The sequence below is a fragment of the Salvelinus alpinus genome, chromosome 11, assembly GCF_045679555.1.
Source record: "Salvelinus alpinus chromosome 11, SLU_Salpinus.1, whole genome shotgun sequence".
Classification (NCBI taxonomy): domain Eukaryota; kingdom Metazoa; phylum Chordata; class Actinopteri; order Salmoniformes; family Salmonidae; genus Salvelinus; species Salvelinus alpinus.
Genome location: NC_092096.1, coordinates 51,938,786 through 51,966,552, shown reverse-complemented (window position 1 = coordinate 51,966,552; position 27,767 = coordinate 51,938,786). Strand labels below are relative to the sequence as shown.

At 43.4% G+C, this 27,767-nt stretch overlaps 1 protein-coding gene across 1 annotated transcript; it reads left to right on the top strand.

Annotated features, from left to right (window-relative positions):
* The first annotated feature begins 4,327 nt into the window (after positions 1–4,327).
* On the top strand, positions 4,328–27,594 carry LOC139534893 (calpain-1 catalytic subunit-like). Its single transcript, XM_071334425.1, has 21 exons — positions 4,328–4,994; positions 5,833–5,902; positions 7,256–7,374; positions 12,491–12,624; positions 12,914–13,082; positions 13,373–13,456; positions 13,680–13,765; positions 13,940–14,014; positions 14,179–14,339; positions 14,427–14,587; positions 16,857–16,868; positions 18,324–18,535; positions 18,659–18,698; positions 18,926–18,991; positions 19,087–19,144; positions 21,039–21,103; positions 21,248–21,316; positions 21,649–21,727; positions 23,357–23,473; positions 25,825–25,883; positions 26,402–27,594. Exons 1-21 carry the CDS (start codon positions 4,743–4,745, stop codon positions 26,426–26,428), a joined length of 2,115 nt encoding a protein of 704 aa, XP_071190526.1. The 5' UTR covers positions 4,328–4,742; the 3' UTR covers positions 26,429–27,594.
* Positions 27,595–27,767: the final 173 nt, after the last annotated feature.

The following is a 27,767-nucleotide window of genomic DNA, read 5'->3' as shown; positions in this document are numbered from 1 at the left end:
AGTGTGCAAAGCTGTCATCAAGGCAAAGGGTGGCTACTTTGAAGAATCACAAATATAAAATATATTTTTATTTGTTTACCACTTTTTTGGTTACTACATGATTCCATATGTGTTACTACATAGTTTTGATGTTTTCACTATTATTCTACAATGTAGAAAATTGTCAAAATAAAGAAAAACCCTGGAATGAGTAGGTGTGTCCAAACTTTTGACAGGTACTATATATAAAAAAGGCAAACTATTAACACAATAAAGCAACGAATGCGCAAGAATTGGTTGCATTCTGGAGAGCTGAGCACATTCGGGAGAGAGAAGTGCCAACATCTTCGCCACACCCCCCTCCCCTTCTTCTTGTCTCAATGTGTCTTGAGTGTGATTAGACATTTTATCTTCACACATATTTTTAGATGCATTGCTTTTCACTGCCAGCCGCATCTCAATAACAAACCAGGCCTATTGCCACGTGCGCAGACCAAATTGCGGGCTTCGTAGCTTGGCATATTAGCCTCCAAGCTTGTGATTTCAAACAATCCACAGATAAAAGAAGCACACGATTATCTGTGGCTAAGTCACGCTCTCTGGTGAAGTATTTTGAATGATTCTGAAAAGTGTTTCTTGGTCGCTTGGCCTTCGTCAGAGCTTTAAAACGAAATACTTAAACCATCTTTTGATTACTGAATGTGTCTGCACCGGGGTCTCGGGATGTGGCTGCGTTATTTATATCATGTTAATCAGACCTTTTGATTTGAACATGGATTGTTTTAGTTTTGTAGGCTAGGCTACCTATTTCCTTATTTCATTCATGGATCAAGGCTTAGCAGTCTTTCTGATCTTGTTCCCAATGATCAGTGCTTTAGTTTATTATGTTGCTGTCCTGAATTTCTGAATTTGCGATGTACCCAACAGCGGTTCTGAATTTGCGATGTACCCCACTGTCCATGTCTTCAGTCCTGTTAAAATAGGATAGATGGGCTACGGTATATGTTGAATGTGATTGTCTGCCTAAAACCAGCCTGAATAGGCATGGAACTCAATTCCTATTCTATTAATTCCTATTTAGAGAAATTAATCGAATTGGAAATTAGCTATTATCAGGCAAGTTAATGCAATACATGTCTGTTGAATTTGTAAAACTCCACCCGCAGTCGACCCCGCCCCACCTACTCAGCCAGTCTTTATGAATTGTGAAGCCTTTGTGTGCTTTATGTGGTTATGATGAAGATTATCTGATAGAATAAAATGTATAAAATCTCATAACCTGTGTTTACCACAGACCTTATTCTCTGGGTTTATCCAAAAACGCCATTCATTTCCCCATAGGCTTTGGCCAACGAGCCATGTCAGTTGGCCTACATTAGTGTCTACAAAAAGATGCCACTACTATTGCTCTCTATATGCAGTAGCAGTTAGCCTGGGGATAAGGTTATCTCCCATGCGATACAGATGTCAATAGTGACAAATTGTCACTTAATTGTTTTAAGTTTTAGGCTATTTGATTAGCAGTAATCATACAATAGTGATAGGCTACAGATCAGTAAGAAACAATATGTCTTGAATTGGGCACACCAGTGGGGCTGATCATGATGTGTCTGGACTTCTAATCTGTCATTTCACGTCAGTGAAACTATTTGCAGTGCTATTCGCAAACAGAGAAATATTCCACGTGAGGAACATCAAATATTCATTTGAGTTGAAAACCCTACTTGACGAGAAGACTACTGACTACACGCACTCTCCCCTGTCTGTCAACCCACCACAGTCACAGAAATGTGAACGTTTCTACCCAGACGATGTGTAGGTAACTGACATGCATGTATAGGGGTAGAGTAGGTATTCGGTACGTGCTGAAACTGTCCCAAAATATGGTATTTTTCTACTAAAAGAGATCTGTTAAATTTCCACTTTATTCTCTTCCATCTAAGACGGTAGAACTTCATTCCATTATCTTTCCCCATGGTATTATCCTTGAGACTCTAAAGGAGTGGTGAGAGTCAGTTAGAAAGTCAACTCTGACCAGTGGGAAAAATCTTTGAGTCAGGGAACAACAGGCAATAGCGATGGGTGTGGCAAGAGGAGTGGGTGGCAGCTGTGCCTGACCGGGTTCTCTTTCTGCTCCAATGAGAAACAGACAAGGCTTAGGGTTTGTTTTTACTGAGAGTTGAGGGGTAGAACAAGAAGAGAGCTCAGTGTGAATAAGCGTCAGCATGTGTGAGTGAGTGAAAGTGAGAGGCTGAAAAAGAGAGCGAAAGAGGTGAGGTAAACTTAACTTCAGAATGTAAAGGTTTAAAATAGATTAGAAGCAATTGTGTGCCTCAAACTTTCTCTCTCTCAATTTTTTGTTTGTGGTGGGAAAGCGTTAGAGAGAAAAAATAGAGTGATTGTGATGTGAGGAAACGGGAAAGAAAGAACTATGGAACTGTGGAACAATGAAAGCAAACTCAAACAGGCAACATCTCCCTTTCCCCCGACTGTGCAGTAGTTACCAGAGAGCCTGAGAGTCTTTTGCATGTTCTTGGCTGTGTTCCCTCCCATTCTGCGCTGTTTACACTGTGTCACACATACACACACACACACACACACACACACACACACACACACACACACACACACACACACACACACACACACACATACCAGCTACAACTTTACCTTAGTCTCTGCTCATGATTAGTAGCTGTCTCTTCAGTACAAATCAGTGGAGGCTGCTGTGGGGAGGACAGCGCATAATAATGGCTGGAACAGGGTATATGGAATGGCCTTGTTTGATTTATTTGATACCATTCCACTGATTCCGCTCCGGTCATTACCACGAGCCCGTTCTCCCCAATTAAGGTGCCACCAACCTTCTGTCGTACAAAGTCCATGCAAAACATTCAGAGAGTGTTACATTTGCAGAATAGAACCCAGATAGCACATTTAGTTTCTTGGAACATTTGGTTCTGGGAATGAAGCCATATGTTTTTTTTAAACATTTAGAGAGCAGAAGTGAACATTTTGCCTGTTCTGGGAGCGTTCATTTTTTAGGTTGTAGGGAGGTTATGAGAACATTTTACAATGGTTCCTTGAAATCTTTCCTGGGAGGTTTTATAAACGTTCTGAAAACAGAAATTCTAGGTTATTTGAAGGTAATTAAATACCGTTCTGAGAACGTTTTAATAAGACTTTTAATAACACTGGTAGCTTAGTTTGGGTTAACTGTTTTGAACTCCAAGCACAGATAGGACACACGGAAATGAATTTGCTTAGGCATTAATTATACAAACACATGCTTTTTTTTTATTCTGGCAGAGATTGAAACCTGTAATGTTCCTTATCCATGGAATTAGTCCACTGCGCCACCAGGAGGAGCTAGCATGGGATGTTTCTTTTTACTCGTACAAAGCTATTTAATTAGTCTATTCAAACCCCATTTCAAAGTTAACAAGCACTCATTAAGATCAGGTGTGGCCAGTTAGTGGGCGCAGACAACACACCTGAACGCACTTAACAGGATCGAGAAGAAGAACGTTGTTTCTGAACGTTCTCTGAATGTTTTGAGAACATGACTTGAAATAGAACCATGATGAAACCTGCAGAAAAAAATATGCTGAAGTCCTGAAATTCTCACAGGAGAACATTGTTTTTGAACGTTCTGAGAACATGACTTGAATAGAACTGTGAGGAAACAAGTACAAAACGTTATCATGAGGTAGTGAAATTCGTACAGAAAAACGTTGTTTCTTAATGTTCTCTGAACAATTGGAGAACATTACTTTAAATAGAACCATGAGGAACCCTGTAGGAAACGTTATGCTGAAGTATTGAAATTCCCACAGAGGAACGTTGTTTCTAAACAGTTTCTGAACAATTTGAGAACAGTACTTCAAATAGAACCTAAAGGAAACCTGTAGGAAACGTTATGTTGAAGTACTGTAATTCCCACCTAAGAAACCTATGGTTCTCAGAACGTTATATGCTAGCTGGGACTCCCCAAGACAAGCACTTATGACTCAACTTTGTTCACAGTGAGTAACTATGTTATTCACTAGAGAACTGAACTGAAGTCAGTTCGACTATTATTGTGAGTAATCCCAGTGCAATCCTCTGCTAGCTAGCGTGCATGGCGGGTTGACAATTTATAGGAGTCGGGGGGAGGGGGGCAAAGTGCTATTTGCTAACTCTCTCATGCTATGCATATCTTGTTTATTTTGTCTGTGCTGCACAGAGCTGTACAGGCTGTATTTGAATGAAGTATACATTCTTGCAGGAGTTAAGCAGATATTTACAAAACACAAAATTGTGTTTTGAATTTCACTAATTTCCTTCTCTCTCTCTCTTTCTTCTCCAGGGGCTTTTGGTGGGACAACAAGGTACAGCCAACTCGCTGAGTCTCACCTCATTCTATTGGCTTCTGAGCCTTGTCTGATAAAGGTACAGCCAGCCAATCAGTGAATTGTTGCCGTGACTCTGAGATCTGCCTGGTGCTGTGAAGAAGACGTTTTCCTTCTGAGCCCATCCTCCAATCCCCACTCTGCCACTTTTTACATGACTAGGACTGTCACTTGCTCTCCATTAAGCCGTCTGCCTGTCACAGCCTATTATCACCACCTCATCTACAATTTTAACCTCATCATTGGCTGTTGCTGTTCTATGTCTGATTCCTAATTGAACGTCAGCCATTGACCTCCTCCCTGACTGGCTCCCTGGATTAGCTTTGACCTTTGACCTCTGCCACAGCCAAATACGACTACGGCCAGGTGAGAATGGAGCAGGTGTATGCGTCGGGGATGGCCGCCAAGTTGCGCAGCCAGTGGGACCGGGACGAGGGTCTGGGCCAGAACCACAACGCAGTCAAGTTCTTAGGCCAGGACTTTGAGTCGCTGAGGGCCCGGTGCCTCCAGAGCCGCAGCCTGTTTGAGGACAGCCTGTTCCCCTGCGCCTCCTCCTCTCTGGGGTTCAATGAGTTGGGACCACGCTCCTCCAAGACCAAAGGAGTACGCTGGATGAGACCTACGGTGAGATGGGACTGCCTGTTCCTTATACTTACTGAGCCTCTTGTAGTTTTTCCCGACCATATTACCTGACCAGGAAAAACTCACCTACTGAACCTAGACCATATCTGAGCCTTACTGAGATGAATCTTAGACCCGATCCTTAAAGGCCCCCTATAAGTATTATATAAGACTATTCTCAGATGACTCTGACATAATTATTTGTCTTTGGCAATAGTTTGTGTGTGTGTGTCTTATCCCGTGTGTGTGTGTCCTAGCTGGCGTGCCTGTCTATCCTAATGCTCTTCACACTCCGTCTCTCCTCATTCCCTTTCATAATGCATCTCCTCCAGCAACTCGCCCCTCACAACTGTAATATCGACATCCCTGGAGGGAACACACACCATGCTGCTCCGCTCCTCAGCTCAAAATGCGGAAAGAGCTTTTTATAGCTTAGCTAACTAGCTCTCACGCTGCTCGTGTCTTGAGTTATCTGTGGATGAGCGATGGTTGGGAGTCAGAGAGAGGAGATGCAGTATTCGGTAGTTTTGCATGAATGTCTCAGCCATTTTCGAATGTATTCTACGAGGCACTTGTGTGATTGACGGGGATGCCGTTCGCCATGACAACAAGGACGACAGGCTTTACCAGTGCTGCAGTGCAGTGTCAACACTGTGGTGAAAGGAAAAGTGAAAGGTCAGCCTTCCTGTCACTGCTGTGTGTGTGTGGGTGTGTGTGCATGTTTGTGAGCAACAACAACACCAATCTGGCATATCTCACCTCTCTCTTTCTTCCTCTCTCCCCCTTTCTCTCGCTATCTCTCTCTTTCTTTCTCTCTCCCCCTCTCTCTCTCTGTCTACAGGAGGTCTGTACCCGACCTCAGTTCATAGTGGATGGAGCCACTCGCACGGATATCTGCCAGGGAGCTTTAGGTGAGTCCAGGTCTCAGAAGGAGGTTTGGTGGAGAGCCTGAGAGCCCAATGGAACAACCACTTAGTCAGGAGAGAGAGAGAGAGAGAGCGCAGAGATTTGATTTGATTGCAATCTTGGTACTCTTGTGTTTTCCTCTAAAAACACTGTGTGGGATGCATCATTTATACTCTGCTCCGCTATCTCACATCTTTAAGCAAAGTAACAACCTCCCTCTGGCTGAGATGCACTGGTACTATACCACCACTACAGTAAACATAGGAAAGGTATACACGTTGCCTGGTACTGTATCGCAAACTAACTCTGAGCTGAATGGTCGATTTGAAAGTCTTCTCATCTCTTGGTAGTGAATCAAATGCTGCGTGAGCTGGGAGAGAGCGGCCTACCCCTCTCTTAAATACGGGGCACGTCGAGCCCAGAAAGAGGAAGTGGCGTGCTCAACTCTTAAGTGTGTAGTAGCAAAAAGTATTTGGGTGCCGGGCTTAAAAGGCGTACATAAATCCTGCACTCACTGGAGTAGTCTTTAAAGTTTGAATGTATTTTTAGCAGTAGCATACAGCCTTCGTCTGCGTTTGCATAACAATAGGCATTCACCCCTATTTATAGATGATGTCACATTTGTGGTACTGCTTCCTTCTCTTTTTTTCCCCCAGCATCCCGAACCCAACCGTGGTGTCTTCTGTGGGCTTTTCAGCCTATGCCTCTACCCTGCATGCGCATTGTGTTATAGGGCCTCTTCTGTTAGAGTTACAGTAGATCGAGCTATTTAATCAGCATACTGTAGGTCCGGACAGTTCAAATTCGAACACACTGCTTGGAGGTTACATAGGGTCAGGATGAAGTGTGTGTTAACAGATTCTCGGACACCTCTCTCTCGTTACGGTTTCCTTATAAGGCGCATTCCAGTATTACACGGTTTCACCACTTAAGCCTGAAGTGGTCCGTTCCCACAGCAGTGAGAAACAGACAGCAGTATCTGTCTGTAATTAATAAGTCTAACCAGAGCGGAGAGTTTAGTCAGTTAGCTTCACCTAGCCTTGAGGCTAGAAATTATTCAAAGGAAGAACAGTTGGGAACTTTTGAAGAGATGAATGATGAACAGGGCCAGGAGTTTTTTCTTACCGTGTTACTAGATCAGGAAAAACTCTGGGCGTTACTTGTATGCTATGACTAACGGCCAGAGTATTTCCAGGTGGTCAAAACAAACACTACCGACTAATGAATGTTTGGTGACTTTTTTTAAGGGACTGATACAATGCATTGCTATCATTAACATAGTCTACCTATGACGGATGTAATATGTTGTGTGTGTGCCTGTCTGTGTACTTGTGTGTGCGTGTGTGTGTGTGTTTCAGGTGACTGCTGGTTGCTGGCAGCCATAGCCTCGTTGACTCTGAACGACAACCTCCTCCACAGAGTGGTGCCTCATGGACAGGACTTCGGAGGCCAGTACGCTGGCATCTTCCACTTCCAGGTCATCACACACTCACTTCCTGTTTCTGATTTGACCGTTTATCCATCTATACGATAATATATACTAATATACAGTAATACAGATATTCAGCTACTCTGGAAGTGAACTCAAAGTTGTGGCGGGGAGTGAGCTGGCAACCGGAGGCAATCTCAGGTGCCACTTACTGCCGATGTTCCCTCGAGCAAGGAACTTCACCCCCTAAACTGCTCATTGGGTGCAGTATTTGTGGCTGCCCTCTGCTCCAGCATCTCCAACCTAATATGTGTTAGTGTGTATGTATATCGGGAGGGAGGGGTGGATGGATGGGGGGGTGGATGAAAGCAGAAGACACATTTCCATCTCATGTGAGCTAATAAAAACAGAAAATGTATCTTAATTCACTCCCAAGGCACGCTTCCTGCTTCTTGCCAGGCCTTATCACGATGACCTTTGCTTTGTACACAAAACCAATCCTCTGACACACAGACACACCTATCATTCTCTGTATAGGACCTTAAAGCGACACCACAGTTGCCCTCTAAATGGACGTCTCCATGCATGGGCGACCAGGTGGTGCTTGCGTGTCCGTGTCCAGTGCCCACTGTAGCGGCACTCACTTTCACTCAGCTTTCCTCTCACTGAACCCTTTGATGGCAGCCAGCCGCCCACATTGATAGAGTCCGACTCAGCTGGGGGCCAGGGTGCCAGGACAGAGACGGAGAGACACACACAGAGACAGGGGCCAATACGGAGCCTGCTAGCCTAGTGCTGACCACTGCCCAGTCATTCAGAGTAACCATTACTGCTGCTACACTGAGCAGCAGGCAGCCAAGCTAAATACAGCACATCCATCATGAACACGTTCATTAATGCAAACACAGTACTATTACATTTGCATTCCACACAGAAGTAACACTACTAACACACTAACTGGAATTTACACCCCAGCCCTCTGCCAAAAGGAAGTGACTACAGGAAACCCCTATTTAAAAATGATGATTGACTGATTGCAGAAGTATTGCAACATGTTTTCATTGACACATTTATTTCTACAGCCGTAGCCTACTTATTTATGTCCTAAACAGTTTCCCTGCTGGCATGAGAGGAAATAACATAGCTATGTGTCTATGAACCTACTGGCATATAAACTCATTCATGCCTTAAATACAGTTGAAATTGGAAGTTTACATACACTCAGGTTGGTGTCATTAAAACTCGTTTTTCAACCACTCCACACATTTCTTGTTAACAAACTACAGTTTTGGCAAGTCGGTTAGGACATCTACTTTGTGCATGACACAAGTCATTTTTCCAACAATTGTTTACAGACAGATTATTTCACTTATAATTCACTGTATCACAATTCCAGTGGGTCAGATGTTTACATACACTAAGTTGACTGTCTTTAAACAGCTTGGAAAATGACAGAAAATTATGTCATGGCTTTAGAAGCTTCTGATAGGCTAATTGACATAATTTGAGTCAATTGGATGTGTACCTGTGGATGTATTTCAAGGCCTACCTTCAAACTCAGTGCCTCTTTGCTTGACATCATGGTAAAATCAAAATAAATCATCCAAGACCTCAGAAAAATAATTGTAGACCTCTACATGTCTGGTTCATCCTTGGGAGCAATTTCCAAATGCCTGAAGGTACCTTGTTCATCTGTACAAACAATAATACGCAAGTATAAACACCATAGGACCACGCAGCCGTCATACCGCTCAGGAAGGAGACGCATTCTGTCTCCTAGAGATGAACGTACTTTGGTGCGAAAAGTGCAAATCAATCCCAGAACAACAGCAAAGGACCTTGTGAAGATGCTGGAGGAAACGGGTACAAAAGTATCTATATCCACAGGTAAACGAGTCCTATATCGACATAATCTGAAAGGCCGCTCAGCAAGGAAGAAGCCACTGCTTCAAAACCGCCATAAAAAAAGCCAGACTACGGTTTGCAACTGCACATGGGGACAAAGATCGTACTTTTTGGAGAAATGTCCTCTGGTCTGATGAAACAAAAATAGAACTGTTTGGCCATAATGACCATCGTTATGTTTGGAGGAGAAAGGGGGAGGCTTGCAAGCTAAAGAACACCATCCCAACCGTGAAGCACAGGGGTGGCAGCATTATGTTGGCATCATGAAGATGGAAAATTACATGGATATATTGAAGCAACATCTCAAGACATCAGTCAGGAAGTTAAAGCTTGGTTGCAAATGGGTCTTCCAAATGGACAATGACCCCAAGCATACTTCCAAAGTTGTGGCAAAATGGCTTAAGGACAACAAAGTCAAGGTATTGGAGTGGCCATCACATAGCCCTGACTTCAACCCTAGTGAAAATTGCAGAACTGAAAAGGCGTGTGCGAGCAAGGAGGCCTACAAACCTGACTTAGTTACACCAACTCTGTCAGGAGGAATGGGCCAAAATTCACCCAACTTATTGTGGAAGGCTACCCGAAATGTTTGACCCAAGTTAAACAATTTAAAGGCAATGCTACCAAATACTAATTGAGTTTATGTAGACCCACTGGGAATGTGATAAAATAAATAATAGCTGAAATAAATCATTCTCTCTACTATTTTTCTGACATTTCACATTCTTAAAATAAAGTGGTGATCCTAACTGACCTAAGACAGGGAATCTTTACTTGGATTAAATGTCAGGAATTGTGAAAAACTGAGTTTAAATATATTTGGCTAAGGTGTATGTAAACTTCCGACTTCAACTGTTTGTGTATGTGATCTAATTCACCATATATCCCTTCCTCCATTGTGTGGCCTGTGTGTTAACAGTTAACAGTTGAAGGTCTAAACCCAATAATACATTGTTCTGTTGAGATCTCCCTCTATACACACACACACACACACACACACACACACACACACACACACACACACACACACACACACACACACACACACACACACACACACACACACACACACACACACACACTTTGTTTTACTATCCTTGTGGGGACCATTCAACATCCTATTTTCCCTTAACCTACCCCTAACCCTAACCTCCCTAAACCTAACACCACCTCCTAAACCTAACCCCTAACGCTAATTCTAACCCTAACCCTGATTGTAAATTTAACCGTAAACCTAACCCTTTAGCCTAGAATAGCCTTTTACTCTGTGGGGACCCAAAATGTCCTCACTTGTCCGAATGTTCCTTGTTCCACTATCCTTGTGAGGACTTCTGGTCCCCACAAAGATACTAAGAACACACACACACCGTCTAAACCCAATAATACAGCGAGTGTTCTGTTGAGATCTCCTGATCCTGTGCCAGATCCCGTACGCCTGGGTTACTCATCCTCCGCAAATGTCGTTGGATGTTCTAATTGGTTTAGCCAGACAAAGGGGGAGCTGTGCCGCAGATTCGGGGAATGCGGTATGTAGCTTAGCTAGGCGCAGAGATGAGCTGTGAGACTCAGCATATCCTGTATTGTAAAACAGACTTCAGTATGCCTGTAATTTTCAGTTTGGAAATCTTTAGGTTGCTGATAGGATATTACTATCAGAAGGTGAAAGGAACTGCACAGTTGAAGTACTGCGGCTCTAGGACAGACGACACTCCCCCGAGCTTGCTACGCAGATGTGGATATTTGGTTTACTTTCCTTGTAGCCAGCACGGGTGTGTTTATCTCAGATATCGTTGTGATAGCGTTGGGGTCAATTTTGGTTCAATTCTCCTGTCCGTTGAACTAGTATGCAATTCAGTTCCCAAATTGATTGGTATTTATACGGAAGAGACCTCTGCTAAATAGATAGTGTAAGAGATAGTTATGATAGGGTTGAATTTTAACTTCCACCTACATCAAATGTTCACTTTTTCTCCCATTTTCTCCCATTTCTCCCAATTTGGGAACTGAATTGCATACTAGTTCAACGGACAGGAGAATTGAATTGAACCAAAATTGACCCCAACGCTAGGGGAAAATTCTACTTAAAGTGGAAGTTAGGATTCGCCCCATAAAGGCTAACAGGGTAGACAGCGGCTCATAGTTTGGTTCCCCCTCTGTGTGTGTTGGTGGGGTTAGGGGGTGTTGCGACACTTCTGTGTCAACCCAGACGATCATGTGATCCTGTTCTGCGGTCGACCGCACAGTCCCAGCAGTCACTTTAGCCCTGCGGAGCATGCAAAATTAACCATTTAACTCTCTCTGTCTCTCTCACCCCCCCCCCCACACACACACACACACACAATAACAGCTCAGCTGTGGCTCTCTGCTCTACATCCCCTCCCCCTGCCACTGTTTGCTGGTTTTGACACTTCAGTATTGTTACATTCATGTATCCCAGAGCCACATACCTCAAACTCTATGTAATGTTCTGGTGTCCCTGATGTGATTTTGTGGTGGTGGATCTATATTGCCTTGCCGTAGGTCTGCATCAGTTAACTAGGTGCGGCTGAGGAGAATGGTACATACATTATTGGACAGCCTGTATTTGTCCCTCTAAAAGCATACTAACGTCACAGTGGTGTAGGCCGGCTACATGGAACCCATGTGTATTGGAAGGAAGATAGCGTGATTGCTCAAGATCTTGCCATAAATTCCTGTGGTTGTTACCTCAGTCTTAGGTCCTCCCTCTTCCCTGTTGAGCCCTATGATGATCTTGTTCTAATGCCACTTCTGCCACCTGGTGGTCATTGGATGTAAGTGACTAAACGGTCCGCTCTGGTTAGAAGTTACCCCTGGGCACAGTTCTGCGATCAGCTCACCCTCACCACTAGAGGGGAAATCAGAGCTTGTCTTCAATGTTGAATGTATTCGTTCTTGGTGCTTGTGCAAAATAAGGCACTACGTGTAAAACTGACATTAAATCAGTGCTTAGCTGCATCTCACTTCATCCTACCCCTATTCAGATTGCAGTGGAGAGTGGGTAACGGTAGTGATATTGAGCTCCCTACTATCTGTGTGTTGTATTTCTACTGTCTGTGTGTTGTAGTTCTACTGTGTGTGTTGTAGTTCTACTGTCTGTGTGTTGTAGTTCTGGTAGTCTCCCTAATATGTGTGTGTTGTATTTCTACTGTCTGTGTGTTGTAGGTCTGCTGTCTGTTTTGTAGTTCAACTGTCTGTGCCTTGTAGTTCTGATAGTCTCCCTACTGTCTGTGTTTTGTAGTTCTGGCAGTACGGGGAGTGGGTGCAGGTGGTGATTGATGACAGGCTGCCGGTGAAGGATGGGAAGCTACTCTTTGTCCACTCTGCCGAGGGAGGAGAATTCTGGAGCGCCCTGCTGGAGAAAGCCTACGCCAAGTAAGGAGGGATGAGGGATGGAAGGAGTTTAGAAAAAGGAGAGAAGAGGGTGGTTAGAAGGATTCAAATGTATACATGGGCTTTGCATTTATTTCACTCTGTACATGTCGGTATGGGTTAAGATATCTGTAAGTCGCTCTGAATAAGAGCGTCTGCTAAATGACCAAAATGTAAATACAAATTACGTAAAATTCTATGTCTATATACATATGTCCTGTGTGTGTACATTGTACAGAAATGTAGGTTTTTAAATAGTCTTTTGACACAGAATTGTCCACCCTCGTTGCAGGCTGCATGGCTGTTACGAGGCCCTGTCGGGAGGCAGCACGTCCGAGGGTTTTGAGGACTTCACAGGAGGGGTAACGGAGATGTATGAGCTGAGGAAAGCGCCCTCTGACCTCTACAGTATCATCAGCCGGGCCGTGGAGAGAGGATCGCTGCTGGGCTGCTCCATAGACGTCAGTACTCAGATTTGTTACAGTCATTTGTTCGATTCTGTCATAGGAAACACTGCCTATTTCAATAAGCTTAACACGGTGCTAAGAACCAGGATGTTTCACAGACGTCATCATTTTCACAGACTTTGTCATATCATGTCCCTGACTGGAACACGTAACAGTGTGTCAAGAGTCCCTGTGTGTGTAGCCTCTCAAATCAAATCAAGTCAAAGGTTGTCACGTGCACCCGGATACAGCAGGTGTAAACAGTACAGTGAAACGCTTACTCTGACTTTGTCTTCTGTCCCCAGATCACCGGTAGTCAGGACATGGAGGCTGTGACCTTTAAGAAGCTGGTGAAAGGTCACGCCTACTCAGTGACCGGGGTCGACGAGGTGAGCCAATGACTGCTCTGGTCTGAGTGGCACTAAGGGGTCACTTCCCCCAATTGCATCATGTGTTGGTGGAGTTCTGAACAGTCGGACACAAAAGACAGCATTAAAACGAATACAAATGTGTCTAACTTTACCTGTACAGCAATCAAATTTGGATTGACAGAAGGGTGGCCATTTTCCCAGCTACTATACATGTGTGTAATGCAGTATCCCTTTCCATCAGGTGGTGTACAGGGGGAATATGACCAAACTGGTCCGCATACGCAACCCCTGGGGAGAGATAGAGTGGACTGGTGCCTGGAGTGACAAGTAAGAGAAGGAAACACTGTTATACACCTCTCATATTGCCTATCATATAACTAGTGAGAATGATACTGCAGGTGTCATATTACATATCATACTGTGTAACTAGTGAGAGTGGTTTTCTATCCCTTTTGATATGGAATACAGTCGGTAATGTATTTTCATTTGCAAATATTTTAGCTCCAGAGAGTGGGAGAGCGTGGACCGGTCAGTCAGAGGGCGACTCCAGAACCGCAGCGAGGACGGAGAGTTCTGGTGAGTGTGCGGGAGTGTGTATTTGTGTCACCAAGCCTGATGGCCTCTGGGTATGATACTCGAGAGTATGTCTGAGTTATTGCATCATATACACAACAGACTGTCCCTTCCTCTCCCCTTCTCCCTCCCTTTCCACCTCTCGCTCTCTCCATCCCTCCTCTCAGGATGTCATTCAGCGACTTCCTGCGTGAGTTTACGCGTCTGGAGATCTGTAACCTCACAGCAGACGCCCTGGAGGCCAACCAGCAGAAGAAGTGGAGCTCAGCCGTCTACCAGGGGGAGTGGAGGAGGGGCAGCACGGCCGGGGGCTGCAGGAACTTCCCCGGTAAGGAGGGAGGGAGGATATAAAGAAGTGGTACACAGTTGATTAGAAAATGTCTTCTGATAACTTTCCCCCCCCCACAATCCTTAGCCACATTCTGGATCAACCCACAATTCAAGATCGCCTTGCAGCACCCCGACACAGCCGGCCAATCAGATTGCAGCTTCCTGGTGGCGCTGATGCAGAAGGACCGGAGAAAGAAACGCAAGGAGGGAAAGGACATGGAGACCATCGGATTCGCCATTTACGAGGTGTTGCGGTGTAATATGTATGAATATGCCTATATAAATTCTTCTCTATCTCCTTTCAGTGTGTGTTAAACAACAGTGGGTGATACTGAAATCCTAATTCTACTCTCACATACTCCAGGCTATAGTAAATGGTTCTACTAAACTCAAATATATTTCACACACGGGCCTCACATAGACAACCGCATGCTCGACTTCAATTCCTAATATTATATCTTAAGGGTGTAGAGTAACAGTAATATATTATTGGACGGTAGCGTCACAAAGTAATTTTCTATGGAAATCTCTACAGAACTCAACTTCCTTGTAATACTTTTATTGGTATACTAAGGGTTGCACATTTCCTATACTGTCCTATGGTAGGAAAGTGTCACTAACAAATACGTTCAATCTTTTATTCAAGTAACTTCTGTCCTACTCCTAACTTTTTATTCCACCATTGGGCCATTACCTAATAAAAAACCCTTTACAGGCCTTTGCAGACATGGCGAGCATCAGTTTGGTTTTATTTGACAGTCAGCCATGTAATGATAATGGTGTACTATGTTAGCCTTTCCTACCATTATCTAACTTGTAATAATGTCAGTGGGTGTTGTATCAGTTTTAACTCCATTTCCTCCACTGTCTTCTCATATGCCCATAAAACACAACCTCCTCTCCACCAATTCCACTTAAAAAGCTCCTTAACTATCCTTCTACAAGTAATTATAGGTTCTATTTCAACTAATACAAAATATGTTGAGGGTAAAACTAGTTCCTCGGGGTGTAGGGTAATATACGTCTTATAGGTATTATCTTTATCATACCCGCCTTTTCTTATACAATGACAGAACTCCTTCCTGCCGTCCTCACTTCCAAAAATCCCTTTCTTATACTATTCCAATTTAATGCCTTTTATCTATATACTGTTCCTCATCCTCCTCTTTATCAAAAATCCACTTATAACAGCTCTCAGACCAAATAACCAATTCTCGATTCGTTTATCTCCCCACCCACTGCACATTTCACTCACACCAAACAAACGCATAAGGACAGACAACAGTTTATTTCTATCTTCTAGGTGCCCCATAGGTTATCGCCTGTTTCAGAACTTTCACGCTAGATACAGGTTCTGCTCCCTTACTACTCTTGAGTTCCCTTCCGGAAGTTACCCCAGCACCCCCAACACGCAAGAAGGCGAGCTACTGTTCTTAATGCATATAACATGTAACACACATTGACATAAGGCAATTACCACACATTCATTGACTTATACATGCACATTTTAGGTTCCTTTGTCTTTATAATTACAAGAGGGAGGCGGCGCTTTTACATACCAGCGAAACGCTGAACACCCACTTCTTTTAAATGACGGACTTCGATATAACAGGTGTCTGCTTACCTTGCAATTTGGTGATCAGAGAAGGGGGGTTCAGGTTCCGTCCAGTAGTGTTGTACTCACTCCCTCCTGGCAAGCTCGCCAAATGTTTGGTTCCGTTTTTCTGTGCTCCATTTTTTACTTAACAAACCAGGAACGCTCAAAATGTGCACTTATAAATCATAACAATTTTAATCAAAATACAGCTGTAGACAGAAGTCAAAGATCAAACATCACACATACAACTGATGTCTCTCCTAAGTTCTGCAAAATAGGAAAAGTCCAAGTTGCTTTTATCATGCTTGTAGTCAACCCCCTGTGATGTCACTGCCTACGTCATTACCTTCTACTCATGAGACCAAGCCCATGCATCCACAGCTATACAAACAAGAGTTTCAGTGTTATCTAAAGGCTAAGCAGTAAATGTCCACTCCCCCAAGTTGATTTATAGTGGCATGTCTGACTAGTCTCTTATCTCTTTCACTCCCCTGCAGGGTTCTGTGTTTATCTTTCAGGCGCTTTTCTCACAGACCCCCTGCTATGACTTCGATAATTCGCACATCTCTCAGACCGTTTCTTTATAAGAGGCAGAGACTAGAAAAGGCTGTGGAACAATATTAAAACCTTATAATGAATATATATATATTGTTAATCTGTAGTCTAGGACCCTTTAAATGTGGAGGGGGAGGGGTCTTATAGCCCTTCCCATTCTATTAATACAACATAAGCGTAATCAATTATTATAATACATCAAACATTTGATGCAGCCCCTTTTATGATTATGGCAAGAGACGTTTTCTTCTTTTCCCATATTTTGCAAGGCGGTACGATTGTTCATCAAAGACAGTGTTTTGAGTAACTAGTAATTGACTGTATGTTTCTATCTAACTCTTGTCTTTCTGTGTCTTTCTACAGGTTCCTAATGAGGTACGTATTTTCTGCTGGCCAGTATTATTTTACATTGTGTTGTGAGGTAACTGTGTAATAATTGAAACACTTGTTGGACAGCATAACTGTATTTGAGAGATATTTAGTGCATTAAAAATCTGTTGGACAGTGCATTAAGAACCTGTTGGACAGTGCATTAAGAACCTGTTGGACAGTGCATTAAAAACCTGTTGGACAGTGCATTAAGAACCTGTTGGACAGTGCATTAAGAACCTGTTGGACAGTGCATTAAAAACCTGTTGGACAGTGCATTAAAAACCTGTTGGACAGTGCATTAAGAACCTGTTGGACAGTGCATTAAAAACCTGTTGGACAGTGCATTAAAAACCTGTTGCACAGTGCATTAAAAACCTGTTGGACAGTGCATTAAGAACCTGTTGGACAGTGCATTAAAAACCTGTTGGACAGTGCATTAAGAACCTGTTGGACAGTGCATTAAGAACCTGTTAGACAGTGCATTAAAAACCTGTTGGACAGTGCATTAAGAACCTGTTAGACAGTGCATTAAAAACCTGTTGGACAGTGCATTAAGAACCTGTTGGACAGTGCATTAAGAACCTGTTAGACAGTGCATTAAAAACCTGTTGGACAGTGCATTAAGAACCTGTTAGACAGTGCATTAAAAACCTGTTGGACAGTGCATTAAGAACCTGTTGGACAGTGCATTAAAAACCTGTTGGACAGTGCATTAAGAACCTGTTAGACAGTGCATTAAGAACCTGTTGAACAGTGCATTAAAAACCTGTTGGACAGTGCATTAAAAACCTGTTGGACAGTGCATTAAGAACTTGTTAGACAGTGCATTAAGAACCTGTTGGACAGTGCATTAAAAACCTGTTGGACAGTGCATTAAAAACCTGTTGGACAGTGCATTAAAAACCTGTTGGACAGTGCATTAAAACCTGTTGGACAGTGCATTAAAAACCTGTTGGACAGTGCATTAAAACCTGTTGGACAGTGCATTAAGAACCTGTTGGACAGTGTGTCATAGCTGAAGTGTAATGTAGCCAAAAGGCCTATATTGACCTGCATGTCTCAAAGGTCAATGTAGCTTGTGCTTAGGCTCACAGCCAATTGTCTCATATGGAGATGCATGGTAGCATTCTCCTAATTTCTATGGTAGCATAGACATAAAGTCAGGGATTAGAGGTCAGGGGTGCTTTCCGTTTGTCTCTGTCCTCTCAGTATGTGGGCGGGACAGGGGTTAGAGGTCAAGGGTTAGAGGTCATTAAACAAATTCACACACAGAGCTTTCCCTTCTCGCCATCCATCAGTACATGGGTTAGGTTCACCTAGTTTAACTAACTCACTCATACTGCTTTCCCGTGCCCTCTGTCCTTAGTATGTGGGCAGATCAGGGGTTAGAGGTTAGAGATCAGGGGTTAGTGAGTTCACCTCACAGCATTTTCCCCCTTGCTCTCTCTGTCCTCTCAGTACGTGGGTAGATCAGGCATCCACCTGAAGAGAGATTTCTTCCTGACGCACGGTTCCAGCGCCCGCTCTGAGCTCTTCATCAACCTGAGAGAGGTGAGCTCTCGCTTCCAGCTGCCCGCCGGGGAGTACATCATCGTCCCTTCCACCTTCGAACCCCAGAAGGAGGGAGACTTTGTCCTCAGGGTCTTCTCTGAGAAACCAGCTAACTCAGAGTGAGTAATAGGGAAACAGAGTGGTGAACAGGACATATGAGGGGATGGAGATTATGGACGGTAGAAAGGCAATGAATTTAATGTAATGACATTGATACTAGTGTTCTTTTCTGTCTGTGTTAGGGAGCTGGATGATGACGTCACAGCTGAACTTCCTGCAGAGGTGAGGGGAAGAGACAAGGGCTGAAATGGCATCCTATTCTCCATATAGTGTGTTACGTTTGACTAGGGCTCTGGTCAAAAGTAGTGCACTATGTGGGGAGTCGTGTTCCATTTCAGATGCAGACCATGGAGAACCCTGTTTGATAAACAAGCCCATACTGTAACATGCCAACACCAGTACTACCAACAAGAAAGAAGAGTTGACGTTCCTCTGTATCTCTGTTTCAGTCTCAGCTGGACGAGAGCCAGATTGACGCTGGCTTCAAGAGTCTGTTCAGACAGCTGGCTGGGGAGGTGAGGAGACTAGGGAGGGGAAGTGAGAGGACAGCAGGGCGAATGGGCTGATGGGAAATGTAGTATTTCCTCATGTTCTGTTTCTGTGTGCACAGGACATGGAGATCAGTGCCACAGAGCTGCAGACCATACTCAACAGGATCATCAGCAAGCGTGAGTCCCTAGGAATAGAATTAGAACATAGTATTGTGCTTTATACAGCGCATTCGGAAAAGTATTCAGACTTCTTGACTTTTCCCATATTTTGTTACGTTACAGCCTTACTCTAAAATTGATTAAATCGTTTTTTTCTCCTCACGAATCTACACAAAATACCCCATAATGACAAAGCAAAACAGTACATTTTTTATTTTTGCACCTTTCATTATAAATAAAAAACGGAAATATCACATTTACAGACATTCAGAGACTTGTCCTGAAGCCACTCCTGCGTTGTCTTGGCTGTGTGCTTAGGGTTGTTGTCCTGTTGGAAGGTGAACCTTCGCTCCAGTCTAAGGTCCTGAGCACTCTGGAGCAGGTTTTCATCAAGGATCTCTCTGTACTTTGCTCCGTTCATCTTTCCCTCGATCCTGACTAGTCTCCCAGTCCCTGCCGCTAAAAAACATCCCCACAGAATGATGCTGCCACCACCATGCTTTACTGTAGGTATGGTGCCAGGTTTCCTCTAGATGTGATGCTTGGCATTCATGCCAAAGAGTTCAATCTTGGTTTCATTAGACCAGAGAATCGTGTTTTTCATGGTCTGACAGTATTTAGGTGCCTTTTGGCAAGCTGCAAGTAGGTTGTCATGTGCCTTTTACTGAGGAGTGGTTTTTGTCTGGCCACTCTACCATAAAGGCCTGATTGGTGGAGTGCTGAAGAGATGGTTGTCCTGCAAGGTTCTCCCATCTTGTAACGGCAGCCTTCCTCCTCTTCGTCTGAAGAGGAGGTGTAGCAGGGATCGGACCAAGACGCAGCGTATTCCGTGTTCAACATATTTAATGATAGACGAAAACGTGAACACTTACAAAATAACAAACGTGGTTTACCGATACAGTCCTTTTTGGTGCAGACAAGACACAGAGACATAAAACAACCACCCACAAAATCCCAACACAAAACAAGCCACCTATATATGATTCTCAATCAGGGACAACGATTGACAGCTGCCTCTGATTGAGAACCATATTAGGCCGAACACAGAAACAGACAAACTAGACACACAACATAGAATGCCCACCCAGCTCACGTCCTGACCAACACTAAAACAAGCAAAACACATAAGCACTATGGTCAGGACGTGACACATCTCCATAGAGGCACTCTGGAGCTCTGTCAGAGTGACCATTTGGTTCTTGGTCACCTCCCTGACCAAGGTCCTTCTTCCCCGATTGCTCAGTTTGGCCTGGTGGCCAGCTCTAGGGAAGCTCTAGGAACAGTCTTGGTGGTTCCAAACTTCTTCCATTTAAGAATGATGGAGGCCACTGTGTTCTTGGGGACCTTCAATGCTGCACACATTTTTTGGTACTCTTCCACAGATCAGTGCCTTGACACAATCCTGTCTCGGAGCTCTATGGACAATTCCTTCGACCTCGTGGTTTGGTTTTCGCTCTGACATGCACTCCCAACTGTGGGACCTTACATAGACAGGTGTGTGCCTTTCCAAATAATGCCCAACCAATTACATTTACCACAGGCGCACAACAATCAAGTTGTAGAAACATCTCAAGGATGATCAATGGAAACAGGATGCGCCTGATGTCAATTTCGAGTCTAATAGCAAAAGGTCTGAATACTTAGGTTTTTTATTGAACCTTTATTTAACTAGGAAAGGTATTTCTTTAATTTGCAAATCATTTATAAAAATGTCTGAATACGTTCTGAATGCACTGTATCTCTCTATATGTGAGTCTACTCGAGATCTTTCACAATCCTTCGACCTGAGACCCACACTGTCAGTCCTTCCAGGCAGATTTGGATTTTACAGATGCGTATAAATCTCTTGTTCTCTGTCTCTCTGTCTCACACTCTCACACACACACACACACACACACACATACACATACAGACAAAGATCTGAAGACAGATGGATTTGGACCAGAAGCTTGTCGCACTATGATCAACCTGATGGATGTATCCTTGGTGTACTTCAATCAATTCTTTATACAGTACTAGTCCCATCTTTCTGGTCTTTCGATGTCTGTCTGGTCTCTCTGTCTGGTCTGTCTTTCTCTGTGACTGTCTGTATGAACAGGGTTCCTTGACCGTGTCCTTCAGACTGATGGTAGTGGTAAACTGGGACTGGCCGAGTTCCACGTGCTGTGGGAGAAGATTAAACGATACCTGGTGAGCCGAGCTGAAAATCCTGTTCTCCTATTCACTTACTTCATTCACTTGAACTGAGCCTTCGCTCTCGTCATTAGTTCCATGTTCAGTCTCGGTAGAGCATTTCACTCGTTTCTCTCGCAATCTCTGTCCCTCTCTGCCTTTGCCTCTCTCTCTCTCTCTCTCTCTCTCTCTCTCTCTCTCTCTCTGTCTCTCCTTGTCTCGGTCTCTCTCTCCTCGTCTCGGTCTCTCTCTCCTCGTCTCTCTCTCTCTGCCTCATCTCCCTCTCTCTCTCGCTCTGTCTCTCTTTCTCTCCTTGTCTCTCTCTCTCTCTGTCTCCATCCCTCCACCAGACTGTATTCCGTCAGTATGACCTGGACAAGTCAGGCACCATGAGTTCCTATGAGATGAGGATGGCCCTGGAGGCGGCAGGTACAGTACCTCTTTCCCTTAACTTCTCTGGGATATGTGGGATATCCCACCTAACCAACAGCCAGTGAAATTGCAGGGCGCCAAATCCAAAACAACAGAAATCTCATAATTAAAATTCCTCAAACATACAATTATTATACACCATTTTAAAGATAAACTTCTCGTTAATCCAGCCAAGGTGTCTGATTTCAAAAAGGATTTACGGCGAAAGCACACCTTGCGATTATGTTAGGTCAGTACATAGCCACAGAAAAACACAGCCATTTTTCCAGCCAAAGAGAGGAGTAACAAAAAGCAGAAATAGAGTTAAAATTAATCACTAACTTTTGATGATCTTCATCAGATGACACTCATAGGACTTCATGTTACACAATACGTGTATGTTTTGTTCGTTAAAGTTCATATTTATATCCCAAAATCTGAGTTTAGGTGGGACGCTACTGTCTCACTTGGCCAAAAGCCAGAGAAAATGCAGCGCGCCAAAATCTAATAAAATACTATAAAAATCAAACTTTCATTAAATCACACATGAAAGATACCAAATTAAAGCTACACTGGTTGTGAATCCAGCCAACATGTCAGAATTCAAATAGGCTTTTCGGTGAAAGCAAACAATGCTATTATCTGAGGATAGCAACATTGTAAACAAAGAGAGAGAAGCATATTTCAACCCTGCAGGCGCGACACAAAACGCAGAAATAAAAATATAATTCATGCCTTACCTTTGATGAGCTTCTGTTGTTGGCACTCCAATATGTCCCATAAACATCACAAATGGTCCTTTTGTTCGATTAATTCCGTCGATATATATCCAAAATGTCCATTTGTTTGGCGCATTTGATCCAGAAAAACACCGGTTCCAACTTGCTCAAACGTGGCTACAAAATATTTCAAAGGTTACCTGTAAACTTTGCCAAAACATTTCAAACTACTTTTGTAATACAACTTTAGGTATTTTTTACGTAAATAATCGATAAAATTGAAGACGGGATGATCTGTGTTCAATACAGGATTAAAACAAACTGTAGCATGCTTTCTGGTTACACGCCTCAAATAAAAAGTACACTTCACTCGACTCTCGTTCTGAACAGGGCTACTTCTTCATTACACAAAGGAAAAACCCTCAACCAATTTCTCAAGACTGTTGACGTCCAGTGGAAGCGGTAGGAACTGCAAGAAGGTCAATTAGAAATCTGGATTCCCAATGAAAATCCATTGAAAAGAGTGACCTCAAAAAAAAAAAATTCTGAATGGTTTGTCGTCGGGGTTTCGCCTGCTAAATAAGTTCTGTTATACTCACAGACATGATTCAAACCCTGTTTTCTATCCAAATCTACTAATAATATGCATCTCTTATCTTCTGGGGATGAGTAGCTGGCAGTTGAATTTGGGTATGCTTTTCATCCAAACGTGAAAATGCTGCCCCCTATCCTAGAGAAGTTAAACCTCAATCAGTTTTTTTTGTAGTGCATCATCACTACTTTTATTTAGCCACAGTAAGGACACCGACAATAACTGAAAATAGAAATTCATACGTTGACCCATTGTTCTCTATGAAAGCATATCTGGCTGGTTTAAACCCATTTTAAATGGTTCCTGCCTTTGTCATTTTTCTGTCTGTGTCATCAGGTTTCAAGCTGACGAACCACCTGTTCCAGCTGATCATTCTGCGCTACACTGAGGCTGACCTGACAGTTGACTTTGACAACTTTGTTACCTGCCTGGTTCGGCTGGAGACCATGTTCAGTGAGTGCAGTCAAATCAGATCACATTGTATTGGTCACATACACATGGATAGCAGATGTTAATGCGAGTGTAGCGAAATGCTTGTGCTTCTAGTTCTGACAGTGCAATGCAGTAATATCTAACAAGTAATCTAACAATTCCCCAAAAACGACCTAATACACACAAATCTAAAGGGGTGAATGAGAATATTTACATATAAATATATGGATGAGCGATGGCCGAGCGGCATAGGCAAGGTGCAATAGATGGTATAAAATACAGTATATACATATGATATGAGTAATGTAAGATATGTAGACATTATTAAAGTGGCATTATTTAAAGTGGCATTGTTCAAAGTGACTAGTTATCCATTTATTGAAGTGGCCAGTGATAGTGATTGCTGTTTAGCAGTCTGATGGCCTTGAGATAGAAGCTGTTTTTCAGTCACTCGGTCCCAGCTGATACACCTGTACTGACCTCGCCTTCTGGATGGAAGCGGGGTGAACAGGCAGTGGCTCAGGTGGTTGTTGTCCTTGATGATCTTTTTGGCCTTCCTGTGACATCGGGTGCTGTAGGTGTCATGGAGGGCAGGTAGTTTGCCCCTGGAGATGCGTTGTGCAGACCGTACCACCCTCTGGAGAGCCTTGCGGTTGAGGGCGGTGCAGTTGCCAAACCAGGCTGTGATACAGCCCGACAGGATGCTCTCGATTATGCATCTGTTAAAGTTTGTCAGGGTTTTGAGTGCCAAGCCAAATTTCTTCAGCCTCCTGAGGTTCACCACACTGTCTGTGTGGGTGGACCATTTCAGTTTGTCTGTGATGTGTACGCTGAGGAACTTAAAACTTTCCACCTTCTCCATTCCACTACTGTCCCGTCGATATGGATAGGGGGGTGCTCCCTCTGCTGTTTCCTGAAGTCCACGATCATCTCCTTTGTTTTGTTGACGTTGAGTGAGAGGTTGTTTTCCTTACACCACACTCCGAGTGCCCACACTTCCTCCCTGTAGGCTGTCTCATCATTGTTGGTAATCAAGCCCACTACTGTTGTGTCATCTGCAAACTTGATGATTGAGTTGGAGGCATGTATGGCCGGCCACGCAGTCGTGGGTGAACATGAAGTACAGGACGGGGCTGGGCACCCACCCTGGTGGGGCCCCAGTGTTGAGGGTCAATGAAGTAGAGATGTTGTTTCCTACCTTCACCACCTGGGAGCAGCCCGTCAGAAAGTCCAGGACCCAATTGCACAGGGCGGGGTTGAGACCCAGGGCCTCCAGCTTGATGATGAGCTTGGAGGGTACTATGATGTTGAATGGTGAGCTGTAGTCAATGAACAGCATTCTTACATAGGTATTCCTCTTCTCCAGATGGGATAGGGCAGTGTGCAGTGTGATGGCGATTTCATCGTCTGTGGACCTATTAGGGCGGTATGCAAACTGAAGTGAGTCTAGGGTGGCTGGTATGGTGGAGATGATATGATTCTTGACCAGTCTCTCAAAGCACTTCATGATGACAGAAGTGAGTGCTACGGGGTGCTACTAGTCATTTAGTTCTTCCTGTACCCTTCTTGGGTACAGGAACAATGGTGGCCATCTTGAAGCATGTGGGGACAGCAGACTGGGATAGGGAGCGATTGAATATGTCCGTAAATACACCAGCCAGCTGATCTGCGCAAGCTCTGAGGACGCGGCTAGGGATGCCGTCTGGGCCAGTAGTCTTGAGAGGGTAAACACGTTTAAATGTTTTAATCATGTCGGCCACGGAGAAGGAGAGGGGGGGGGGGGTGCAGTCCTTGTTATCAGGCCACGACGGTGGCACTGTATTATCCTCAAAGCGGGCAAAGAAGGTGTTTAGTTTGTCTGGAAGCGTGACGTCAGTGTCCGTGACGTGGCTGGTTTTCTTTTTGTAGTCCGTGAGACTACGTCTTGTGTCTGAGCCGTTGAATTGCGACTCCACTTTGTCCCTGTACCGGCATTTCACTTGTTTGATTGCCTTGCGGAGGGAATAACTTCACTGTTTATATACGGCCATATTCCCAGACCTCTTTCCATGGTTAAATGCGGTGGTTCGGTCTTTCAATTTTGCGCGAATGCCTCCATCCATCCACAGTTTCTGGTTAGGGTAGGTTGTAATAGTCACAGTGGGTACAACATCTCCAATGCACTTCCTTATAAACTCACTCACCGAGTCAGCGTATAGATCGACGTTATCCATCATCCATACGATGTCCTGTATAAGGTATATTTTACACTGATGTTTCAGATTGGCCAATGATGTATGATCTTGAGTCCAAATGTTCAGAATAGTGAATGTCATATTCATATGGGTGCTTTACATTTTTAACTGACTTTCGTAACACTTCTGTACCTACAGAAACCTTCAAGACGATGGACACAGATTCTGATGGAGTCATAGAACTCAACTTCTTCCAGGTCCATTTCTGTCTCTCAGCTGTTACGTTTTGTTGTTGTTGTTCAGTTGATCGGAGTATAAGAGTGTTGTCTCAGTCAAAGCTAGCCTACACAGTTGAACGGGGTTGCTTGTTATGTGATTCTTATGTCACTATTCATTATGAGCAAAGTTCTGATGACGTAAAAGTCAAATCAAATCATATCAAATTTTATTTGTCACATGTGCCGAATACAACAGGTGTAGCACCTTACAGTGAAATGCTTACTTACGAGCCCCTAACCAACAATGCAGTTTAAAAAAAAATATACAGATAAGAATAAGAAATAAAAGTAACAAATAATTAAAGAGCAGCAGTAAAATAACAATAGCGAGACTATATACAGGGGGGTACCGGTACAGAGTCAATGTGCGGGGGCACCGGTTAGTTGAGGTAATATGTACATGTAGGTAGAGTTATTAAAGTGACTATGTGCTCTCTCCCCCTCTGTACTCTCTCGCTGCATCTCTCTCTACCTCTCCCCCTCCTCTCTGTCTACAGTGGATCACCCTGACCATGTTTGCCTAAAGATGATGGACTCACTGATGTTATTGCACCAGACTACACTAATGTAATTTCAGAAGTGCCTTTCTCTGGCTCTTCCTCTCTGCACTGCAGAGATCCATGGATTAAAAAAAAAACTTGAGTAATGTTTACAACATTTAATATGGGGATCATGTGCCAAAGCATTGCCTGTTACCTTAGAAACAGAGGGAGACAACTCTACTCACATGGCGCCACAACATAGAGGAAGACGGCAGGGAATTTTGATACGGCCTCCTATTGGATAGGAAGGAAACTTCCTAAAGTTTTTGTTTTACATCTTGTGCCAATTTTCACAATTGCCTTGTCATATTTTCAACGTTCCTTTTGGAAGCCATTTTGGGGCCTGTGTTTCAGGAATAGGCAATGGGGGTGTTGGTATGGAGTTTGGGTCAAAAGGATTTTCTCTGCTGAGAAAGAAGGCAAAGTGTTGTTGTAACTTGGAAGTACTTCATCATCCTTAGAGGATCGAATCACCGGCATGACATTTTTTTTTAGAAGTCGTATATGTCAGTACTTTTCAGTGGGGAAACCCCCCACAATATCCTTGTAATGCCGCATACTCAAAACTTGATATCCTCATTTTTAATGGATGCCAAAGACACTTCGAGGATATCCCAGCTTTTTATTTTTTTTATTGTTCCAAGGGGAACATGAAACTACCCACTGGGCACAGACGTCAATTCAACGTCTATTCCACGTTGGTTCAACGTAATTTCATTGAAACAACATTGATTCAACCAGTGTGTGCCCAGTGGCTATTTTATTTTTTATTTTAGTATTTGTGATGTAGGTTATAAGCGATGACTGATTTTTGATTGGAATAGCAGGCATCAACCTGATCGCATGTAATGTCAGATGTATTCATGGATGGAGGAAGGTAAAGTACAGTTGGAGACATTTTGCCAAATAGACTGAGGGAACCAGAAACAGTATGACACTCTTATTGCCATGACATTCAATTCTATAGTTGCCATTTTTTTCTGTGTAGATCGATAATAAAATGTCTTATATGCATTATGCAATCACGACTGTTGTTTACAGTGCACACTCTGTAATTGTCTTATGCTCTTTCTTATTATGGAATTATGTACCTTCTCCATTTCTATCTATACAAAACTTCAATAAACTTTTCCGGGAACACAATTATATTCATGTGGATATGTCATCATTTGGGTTTTGAGCAAAGCTAACATCTTTTCTAAAGATCAATATCAGACTCATGGAATGTGTCCCATTGTAAATATATAAACCCATGAAGAATACTCAAGTTTCTTCCTCAAACTTTTCGGGAACTTATAATTCACACAAGTGAGTATTAGAG

What these genes read in the sequence shown, in the direction of transcription:
- LOC139534893 (XM_071334425.1), top strand. Translation starts at nt 4,743, where the DNA reads ATGGAGCAGGTGTATGCGTCGGGGATGGCCGCCAAGTTGCGCAGCCAG. An exon ending in AGCGAGGACGGAGAGTTCTG is followed by an intron (nt 14,015 to 14,178) that starts GTGAGTGTGCGG and finishes CCCTCCTCTCAG; the next exon opens with GATGTCATTCAGCGACTTCC. An exon ending in CTATGATCAACCTGATGGAT is followed by an intron (nt 21,104 to 21,247) that starts GTATCCTTGGTG and finishes CGTGTCCTTCAG; the next exon opens with ACTGATGGTAGTGGTAAACT.